Source organism: Ciona intestinalis, unplaced genomic scaffold (genome assembly GCF_000224145.3).
Source record: "Ciona intestinalis unplaced genomic scaffold, KH HT001190.1, whole genome shotgun sequence".
Taxonomy (NCBI): domain Eukaryota; kingdom Metazoa; phylum Chordata; class Ascidiacea; order Phlebobranchia; family Cionidae; genus Ciona; species Ciona intestinalis.
In genome coordinates, this window is record NW_004191511.1 from 1 (window position 1) to 10,420 (window position 10,420).

At 35.5% G+C, this 10,420-nt stretch overlaps 2 protein-coding genes across 6 annotated transcripts in view; one reads left to right on the forward strand and one right to left on the reverse strand.

The window, feature by feature from the left end:
* Positions 1–483: 483 nt before the first annotated feature.
* LOC100182434 (phosphatidylinositol 3,4,5-trisphosphate 3-phosphatase and dual-specificity protein phosphatase PTEN-like) lies at positions 484–7,164 on the reverse strand. Of its 3 annotated transcripts, none has more exons than XM_026840326.1 (3): positions 7,053–7,164; positions 3,070–3,168; positions 484–2,672 (listed from the first exon to the last, which is right to left on the reverse strand). In XM_026840326.1, exon 3 carries the CDS (start codon positions 2,629–2,631, stop codon positions 1,336–1,338), a length of 1,296 nt encoding a protein of 431 aa, XP_026696127.1. In that variant the 5' UTR covers positions 2,632–2,672; positions 3,070–3,168; positions 7,053–7,164; the 3' UTR covers positions 484–1,335. The 3 variants fall into 3 exon arrangements, with proteins under 3 accessions (XP_026696127.1, XP_026696124.1, XP_026696126.1); XM_026840323.1 differs by lacking the exon at positions 7,053–7,164 and adding an exon at positions 5,343–5,453 and having other exon boundaries at positions 3,070–3,171; XM_026840325.1 differs by lacking the exon at positions 7,053–7,164 and adding an exon at positions 5,343–5,450.
* An 894-nt stretch (positions 7,165–8,058) lies between these two features.
* Positions 8,059–10,420, forward strand: part of LOC100180096 (dynactin subunit 4) — a 6,783-nt gene continuing 4,421 nt past the window's right edge. The window contains exons 1-4 of one of the 3 annotated variants that reach the window (XM_002130252.4): positions 8,059–8,249; positions 8,536–8,606; positions 9,011–9,189; positions 9,688–9,731. In XM_002130252.4, coding sequence (XP_002130288.1) covers positions 8,115–8,249; positions 8,536–8,606; positions 9,011–9,189; positions 9,688–9,731 — 429 coding nt within the window. In that variant the 5' untranslated portion in view covers positions 8,059–8,114. The remainder of the gene's footprint in view (positions 8,250–8,535; positions 8,607–9,010; positions 9,190–9,687; positions 9,732–10,420) is intronic. The other 2 variants (XM_018817235.2, XM_026840322.1) reach the window with 2 other exon arrangements.

Genomic DNA, 10,420 nt, shown 5'->3' on the forward strand with positions numbered 1-10,420 from the left:
TGTAGCAGCGACGAGCCTTGAACCCATTACCTTACGGTTACAGGCAGGAGCGCTAACCACTACGCCACGGCGCCGGTAAATCTCCCCACATAGCTCCACAGTTTGTGATCTAGTAGTATTGCTAACAATTTAAACACCCATTAGTTTCCACTGAGTTTGAGCAATTGCCAGGAAGCATATTAATGTAGCTAATTTATCTTTCCGGTAAACGACATTGGTATAACTCGGCCGTTCTGTTTTATACACCTCATGTCCACTTACTATTTACGTAACTTTGTGGGTGATTGTTTTTATGTAAGGCTGACAATTTAGACAACCCATTAGTGACCACTGGGTTGGAGCAATTGCTGTCAGGTGTCTTGCCCAAGGACACATACGCTCATAATGGTAGCGTGAAGTCAGAATCCGAACCTGTAGGTTAGCAAGTGCTATTCCTCATATAGGTTATTAACACCAAGTGTTTGAGCTGCTTGAAACACATTGTGACATAACGTGAATTATATTATCACACACAATTGAATGCCAATGCTATTAAGGCGATCTATGTTCAAGTAAAAAAACGAGTCTTGATTAATAGAATAACAAATAACAGGTTTGTGGCCTGCCGCGATACGCTGTGCTTTCAATTGTAAACTGCAAAATTGGGCAGGTAAAAAGCTTATTAATTAAGCACAGAAATATCTGGATTTGCAGTGTGTGGCGTAGCACTGAACTTCTGCTTAAATGAGAGAGGAATTCCATTAGCGCCATTTAAAATGTATGCAGGAATTAACAGGGATTCCAATCCACAAACAGCGATTCGACATAATAGCAAGTAAATATCCTTGCTCCTTAAAGGCACAAATACATCTGGGTACATCTTTCAAACTTTTGATCCAAAATAAGATAAAACAATGAATTAGAGGTACAATAAGATACATGGATTTAAAAAAAGCAAACAAAATAAAACTCCAGGTTTTTCTGCTAATGCTATAAAAAAAGCAAATTGAGAAAAAAATTTGTTTTGTTTTTTTGAAAACAAAAATTTCATTTATTTCCAAAAAATGAAAAAAATCCGAAAATGAGTTGAATTTTCATTTTTTCCAAAAACATTTAAATGAAATAGCCTGACATAAATTGGGTTGGGGGTAGCAGGAGCAGAATGTGTGGGAATTGCACAGCAGGAGCTTATATTGATTCGTCAATCTGACCAACCAAATTACAGGTGTTGTAAAAAAAAATACAAAGTTAAGTACAATGATGCAGACCAAACGAATCTAAAGGAAAACATTTAAATATGTTGCACAATTTTACTGAATAATATATAGGAACATCTAGGCTGCTGTGGGTGATGGCTTATTGTAGGGATTTATGGTTGGGGGGCATGAATGATGAACGGATGACATTTTCATCCACGATTCCATCCCAGTCATCCTCGTCATCAGTATCCGATAAACTTCCATCTTCGTTCTCTGTGTCGGAACATATGGAGGAATTCACTGGTGTTCCGACAGAGTATTGGTCGTATGGATCACTGGGTTGAAGGGCCGAAGATTTCTGGCCCGATATTGCTTGAAGAAGAGGGGACTTAGATGCGGTGGGAAGAGCATCCATCTGACTAAAGATGAGAATCACTCGGAAGTTAGCAGAAAAGAGTTTATTTGCTTCATCTTTGTTTGCACGGTCAAGCTCCTTCTTGTTGAATGGCAGCACTATCATATCTTTTTCCTTGGGTAAGTGAGAACAGCGGTAATATTGCTGAGCGTTGCCGTTAGATTTCCCCGTAGAAGGAGTGGTCTCACTGAGGTTTGAACCCGCTCCATGCTGTACAAAGAATGTGTTGAACCAGAAGTGGAAGACTTTGTCTTTCCTCATGACTGGTTTATTGAAGACTTCAATCTTGATGTCTCCACATAAAGGCAGAGGTTGCGGCATGTCGAAAATAAGGAAATCATCTCCTCGTATCACAAGGTCTGGGTTAGAAGTATAGAGCTTCACTTTCAACTGGTTTACCACGAAAAATAAACTGGCATTGTGCTGCAAAGGGAGGGTTTCAAACTGAATGCTGTGTAGCAGCAATGTCTTTGGTTTGTAGGTTAAGCTGGATTGAAGCAGCTGCCAATAGTAGCCAACGTATCGCTGCTGGGACGGGATGGTTACACCTTTCATGTTATTGGTTCTTGCGAGGCCATAGAAATGAAGTGCATCGGAAGGCTTGGCGAACCTACGCCTGTGTAGGAGATAGCAGCAGATCATGACTCCTGTTCTACCTTTACCAGCTTTGCAATGGATGGCAGCAATGTTATCCTTATGCATGCCTAACCATTGATCAAGGTCTTCACAAAACGGCTTAATCAGTTCGAACCTTGGTGGATTATGATCATCGAATGGATAAGCTGCTACACGGCCGTGGAACTTCTTGGTGTCGTACGTACGCTCGGAACATAAATTATAAACCTTATAATTGCTTCCATGTTTATTCTCCAAGAAACGCACAACATCATCTATATTATTGCGGTAAAATCCTTCCACTTTTTCAGCAGGGAAACCCATGGCTAATATATTAGGGCAAATATAAGTGAGATCAAGGTCATATCCATCCTCAATGTGACGACGCTTGTTTTTACTTACAAGACGTTTAATCTTCGACATTTTGATGAACAACCGATGCTGTTGGTGGATGAACGACTTTCCTAAAAAAATGATTTAGTAGGTTAGGGTAAGATGGTACACAATCGATATAGTAGGCTGGGTAAGTAAGATGATACGTGTTTTCATTCTTTTCTCATTTGGCAGTAAACAAAGCATATTTACATAATTATAGAACTGTATCCTAATGACTGATCGAACGAGTCTAACTTGTTTATCCTTGTGTTTGTGTGGGGTGCAACGACAGTCGTTATAACATGGGTGTTCTGTTTGATACACCTCGTGCTAGCTTACGAGTTACCTTATATTATGTAACTTAGGTGAACTCAGCTTCAAAATTTTAAAAACCTTGAAAAAAAAAAACGATTTCTACCTAAATATGGTAAATAACAAGACTATACAAAAACACGCCACACAATATAAAAATCTATTTAAACCGACCTTTTGTTCAACTCACTGAAACAATGAATCAGCAAAACTAATGAAGAAGGTTCAAGGATTGATGACTCGTCACTTCTTCCATTGGTTCATTGGCTTTCACTGCTGACATTGGTAAATATTATTTATAGAAATAAATAGATTTTGAAATAAACAGCTAAAACCTTTGTTCGACTATCTTTTACAATGGAGAACAAGCGAAATGGGGACGGAGTTGGCGGTCACAAGAATAGAAAAAAGAATGTATCTTGGTTTTGGGCAGTTGCGCGTTCTACTCTTTTTTATTTCTGTGGGCAATAGGCTTATTATACTTGATTCTGAATTAAAATAATTGTTTATATTCATAGATATACTGTTTCTTCAAAAAATATGAATCTTAAATTTTAAATCAAAACACGTAATTACAGTGCATTTATACTGTTGCAGGTAATAGACATAATAATTATACTTGTTTCGTAAATAAAAATACATCCTAACAGTAAAGCCAAAAAATAAAAGTATAAATAGTGTTGCTACCAGTTGCATTACACTTCATTGGTAAATCGAAATATATAAACAGTTTCTATAAAATCAGTTTCTATAAACCCAAACAACAACAGTGTATATACTGTTGCTGGCAGGCAACTTGTTTCATAAACAAAAAAAGTAAAAAACAACACATAAAAACAGTTTCTAAAAAAAAAATTAATATTAAGGTGAATATTAACAGTATTTCGCCTTTATATTTTTGCTGGCGGGCATATTATACAGGGCACTCAACAATGACATCATAATTCACCCTGATTGATGATGACCTGCATAGGAGGATGGTATGCAAATAAATATCATAAGTGCTGATTTATGAAACAAGTATAATATGCCTGGTAGCAAGAGGATATATAAACGAATAAAATAAAATGAGCAATTTTTCAAAACAAATGTGAAATTGTTTGTATTATTTGTTGCTGTCAGGTAAAGATAGCATAAACATGTGCTGATGTACATCTATCTTTTAGAAAACCAGAAAATCAGGTTGTTTTTTAGGTCATATATAATATAAGTTATTACATTTAATTGGTGCTTTATTGGCAATTGACCTGTTACTTGTGAAGCCAGATTATTGTGTATACCTATAAAAAAAACTCTTCTTTTGCATAAATATTTAGATAATCCATAAGAATTAAGTTAAACATTTGATTTTGAATATAATAACACCATTATGTTTTTAACTAAACAAAATAACTCCCACACACTAGATAAGTGGGTTAATATTGTTTTTAATACAATCATCCTATGTTACATGGAATAGGTAGAACACAGGTTGTTATGACTCATATGTGATGTCATACAGGACCTTGTTTAGTGTATTATAACACAAATCACTTTTGTAACGGTTAAAAATATATAGTTTTAAAATTTTTTAATAATGTTCAAACTTTTAACAAAATAAAATTTAGCAAACAAATTAAAAAAAAAAATTGTAGAAAAGAAAACTAATTTATATATATATATATAGTATGGTGGGGAAAGATGGGACACCGTTTCATTCTATTTTTTCGTCCCAATTGATAGTAAGCAAACAACATTCAAGAAATTATAAAATCTAAAACCGTATCCTCACAACTCCCATAGACAGTTGTTAATTGTTTGAAAAAAAGATAGAGATATTTCAATATTATGTGCTAAAGGTGTCCCGTCTTCCCCCATCCTACTATATAGCCTATACCTTTTATTCATGGAAATAGAAAAACATTGTTTATTATGGCATCAAAGCATCATAGATTTAAATATTATTTTGCCCAGGTCGCGATAATGTAAACACATAAAGCAACACCCGTACAACAGTGATAGTGTAGTAGTGGTAAAACAATATATAGAAAAAAGTAACTAACCTACGTTTACTGTTCAACACTTTTACATTAAATGTATATTCAGTTTACTTTTTAGTTGGGGTGTATGAAACAAAACAGTCGTGTTACAACAACTGCTGTTGCCCCATCATCCAAGGATAAAATAGGATCCATTTATACCATAATGACAATTGTTCATAAACTTCATTTAGTTTTTAAATGAGAAATATTTGCATCTTATGATAAACGACATGCATTTATATAGATACATTATATGTGTGTCTAATGTTTGTCTGTGTTAAAATAGGGCCAACATTCTAGTGCGTTTATACAGCCTAAAGAGCACCCTGGTTTTTCAAACATAGGCGCCTATGTTTATAACACCTACACAATTATTTAAAGACCAAACAAAATAAAACATAAACAAGCAACATTCAAAAAACTTACTTTCATTTTAAATCCAACAATAAAACTTTAAACAGTTCAAGTTTTGGAGTATTCAAATGTTGCAGTTAACAGTTGGTGTTTTATATATGCCAAAATATTAATCTTACATCCTGTAAGAAATGCAATGCAGTTTAAAACATGATTTTAACAGGTGAGGGTGCCGTGGCAAAGTGGTTAGCGTGCCTGTCTGTAACCTAGAGGTAATGTGTTCAAGGCTCGTCGCTGCTACCATTGTGGGCGTATGTGTCCTTGGGCAAGACACTTAACGACAATTGTTGTAACCCAGTGGACACTAATACTTGTTCAAAACATCAGCCATACAGAAAAAAAATCAGCTACAAAGTTACGTACATGGTACCTCGTAAGCTGGCGCAAGGTGTATGAACACCCGTGTTATAACAACTGTCATTTTCCAGTCACGCGAGGATAATAAGTTACATTCTCATACATTTGTTTAAGAGGCATATTCAGGAGGGTTAAACGGTCTATCTCTCCACCCCTCCGCATCTCTCTCTCTCTGAAACAATAATGCTTCATTGCGTCGCACATCAGATTTGCAAATTGTGTAATCGAATGTTTTAAATTTAAAACAGAATTGGTCCCCCATTAGTAAATTCATGAATATGAAACAGATTAACACTAAATGATAACATTATTATATCATATCATGACACTTGGTGCTTGGTTATCTTTATAGTTGGGTGGAGATAACAACAACATGTTTTCATTCTCTTTTATCATCCCATAAAAAAAACAAAACAAGATCATTAAATCTGTGATTTGGTTCTAACAGATCCCATCTTACCCCACAGTAGATTGTTTAAGCGGTAGTGGTAAAGAATCCTCCGTTACATTAGAGATTAAGCTATACTATGGTTTGGGTTAATGGGAAGGATACTTCACTAGCACTAGCACCTTGAATTTGATCAACCATTCATTTATCAAAATGGTTTTACAGTGCAAAGAATAAAACTTAAATCTCATGCATCATAGGCGCAGTCTCGATTTTTTATTGTTTGGTCTAATCGTAGTTTTATACCGCTTTTGGGTCCCATAGTTGCATATAGATAAACAATCCTAACATTCACTTCACATCACCGTAACATAATTACCACGGAAACTTAACCTACCACGGCAATTTACCTCATTACTGTTTTTAAGGATGCAATATCATACTGAAGAATATAGAAAATGCATTTAAAACGTTTTTTATTGAAACGGTTTAAACGATTTTTATTTAAATAACTTTAAATATCCAAAACTGCAAAATATTTCACTTGCTAAAAATTTTGCAGCAATACCTCTACAAACTACTTTTGTACATTGTTAACGTTTGTTGCTATAGTGCCATGTTCCCCACGTATAAAACTTCATATAATAAAATACAAAACATTTTTGTATAATTTGTATATACAAACACTTTTTGCAATATAAGTGGTACACATATACACACACAGTTTGCTTTGCTTTAAAATAAAATATATATTGTTTAAAATAAATTAAAAATACTAAACATTTCTTATAATACGAGTGTATATACCTGCAAAATAAACTGTATACCTACACACTCAGTCAGCTTTAAAACATAATATATTGTAAATACGCACTTGCAACCATTGAACCATGCATTATTCTGACGTTTTATAATATGTCAATCATATAAACTGTACAAAAATAAACATAAATTAAGTATGAGTAACTAGGATCTACCTGAGGACAAGCTATTTCCGTTTAAATATGGAGATGACGGTTTCACTACGGTCATAAAATAAATAAATCACCAACGACGTAAGATACGTCTATAGATCCGGAAGTCGCAGCGCTTGCTATTTTCATTGTCCAACTCAGTGTTTCCGTGTCATCCATTATAGCGGGAAATAATAGGATATAAAATCAACAAGAGAGCAGAGCTCAAACTAATGTATTAAAATTTAAAAAATGCGATTTGTAATTACGTATTTGACAAGGCGAAGATCCTACATATAGCTAAGATATATAAACCGTGTCAAATTCATTACTTAAACAAGCATGTTGTTTCTAATTGACCACGTATGTGGCCATATACCCACACAGTAACATACATGGTAACTCGTAAGCTGGCACGAGGTGTTAAACCCGTGTGATAACGACTGTCGTTTTCCGGCCGCGCGAGGATAAAGTTGCATTCATTTATTCATTCATTCATTCATTCGACTGTCGCTTTCCGGCCACGCGAGGATAAAGTAAGTTACATTCATTCATTCATTCATTCATTCATTTATTCATTCATTCATTCATTCATTCATTTATTTATTTATTCATTCATTCATTCATTCATTCATTCATTTATTCATTCATTCATTCGACTGTCGTTTTCCGGCCACGCGAGGATAAAGTAAGTTACATTCATTCATTCATATCAGAGTCCGTATATAAACAGACTCTGATTCATATAGATCTCATTTCCCCGAAGAGTCCGTATATAAACATAAGTTATTTCATCACCATAGAAATTTTACAGGGCAACCGAATGAGGCTAACTTTGCGGATTGTTTACCCCAAAGTCTATAGAAATTACACTTTTGTTTGTATCAGATGTAGCAATAAATTTGTTTGTTTAGTGGAGAGCTGGTATTAAATACGATTTCAAAGTAATGCCACATTTTCTGTTTTGCGATAACATTGTAATTTTTTTATTTGGCAACACTTTTGTTCATATAGTTTATTTTTTTGTCAAAATTACGGTTTAGTGCTTCAGTTGGATTTTATTAAAAAGATTTTACATGCATCGAAATGGCGAGCTTACTGCAGGTAGACCGGGTTCAGTACGTATTTGACGTCGACACCCAGGATTCCCAGTCTTTATCTCGACTTTATTTTTGCATTTATTGCCTCGGTCTTCGTTCGTCGCATAACCTATTGCACGAGGTTCGTATTATAGTGTATTGAATGAATGAATGTAACTTATTTATCCTCACATGGCGGGGCAACGACAGTCGTTATAACATGAGTGTTCTGTTTCATACACATCGTTCACGCTTACGAGTTAAAATTTATTAATAAATTTTTAAAATATGACAAAATATAGTAATTTATACCGGCATGCTGCATGTATATATAAGTTATTGCAACAACTGGGTAATTTAAACCTACATAACAGGATGAATGTATATTATGGTATTGCAAGTACTTAAAATAATGAATTTATTTTCAGGATGATTCTCACTTCTGTCCTCAAGCCTTAGATAGTTTGGCGTCAGCTGAAGCTGTATCGAGGAAAAACAAGTGAGTTATGTTTGGTTTATACTTAATGTCGTGTTTATTTGTTTATTTGTATGAATGTACCACAACTCTTGTGCTCAACGGCACTTAATTATTCTCAAAAATGTAAAATTAATGAAAACAAGTTTCAAACATGTGAACTTACAATCAATAGTGGCATAGAATATAGGAATGCCACAGAGTGAAGAAGAAACTTTAAACAATTCGGAAAATAATACAGGCGACACACTGAAACAGCGGCGTGACACACTGAGTGGCCATGCATGTTTTTAACCCGGTGTTGCCCTGTACATGGGTAATTGGCAAGCGCACATGAGGGGCAAGGATAAATAAGTTACGTACATTCGTTTATATATAACATTATATTTATCACATCAGCATGAAACACCAACAAAACTTTTATCCAGATGTTCCAACTCATGGAGGTGCCCTGCGTGCTTACACACATTATCAACCAGAGCTACAAGCACGATATCCCCCCCCACCACTGACTCAAATAAACCAACTGTAAAAACTGTTTATTATCAATCGTGTACATTCTGCCGGTGGTCGACACGGTCTGTTGGTATCGATGACAAGGAAGTTGGTAAGAATGTTTGTTTAAACTTTGTCATAGTTGTTTTATGTCAAAAAAACTTGTACTAATGTCTAGGCTATTAGTTTTTCTTAAATGTGCATGCTTCTTGTAAAACAAAAAAGGTTCAAATGTAGTTGGACAGCCCGCCTGGTAAAAATAACCAAACAGCATTATTTGTTTTTGTTTCCCAGCGCTTGATCCATGCACAGCCCTGTGCCCCTGTATCGTCCCTTGAACATTATTGCAAGGAATCGAGTAAAATTATTCTTAAAATAATGTCATGCCTTCGGGTGTTTTAAAAAAGTTATTGCCTTCTATATCTTTTTTCGCTGTTCTATTGGTTTTAAAATATAGCTGATTGAACCCTTTTTAAATTTACGGATACGCCCCTATTAATAATATAACTATAGGGGGCCACCAGAAGTTTATTGCTCGATGAGAATATTAATTTGTTATTGTTAAGTTTTTTGTATTTTGTGATTTTTATTCTTTGTTCTTGTTTACCAGCAAATGACGCATGGATGGAAAAAGAAAACCCTAGTTTACCTCGGGTAAGTTACTTCAATATAATGTGTAGCTACACCTATACATTCCATGAAACATTCCCGTATTAGGCACATATTCCAGGGCATACTCTGCAAACCCATGTCATTTTTTTTATTTTATATGGGTGAGGTCTTTGAGGTCCTGGGCTTTAGACCAGAGTTTGCCCCATTACCCCAACATTGTATATGCACATTCTATTCTATATAGGTGAGGTCCTACAGTGAGGCATGCCATGGGACCCGGGATTTAGGCCAGAGTTGGCCTATCACCCCAACATTGTATATGCACATTTTATTCTATATGGGTGAGGTCCTACAGTAAGCCACGCCATGGGACCTGGGATTTAGGCCAGAGTTGACCCATTACCCCAACATTGTATATGCACATTCTATTCTATATGGGTGAGGTCCTACAGTGAGGCATGCCATGGAACCTGGGATTTAGGCCAGAGTTGACCCATTACCCCAACATTGTATATGCACATTCTATTCTATATGGGTGAGGTCCTACAGTGAGGCATGTCATGAGACCTGGGATTTAGGCCAGAGTTGACCCATTACCCCAACATTGTATATGCACATTCTATTCTATATGGGTGAGGTCCTACAGTGAGGCATGCCATGGGACCTGGGATTTAGGCCAGAGTTGGGCCATTACCCCAACATTGTATATGCACATTCTATTCTATATGGGT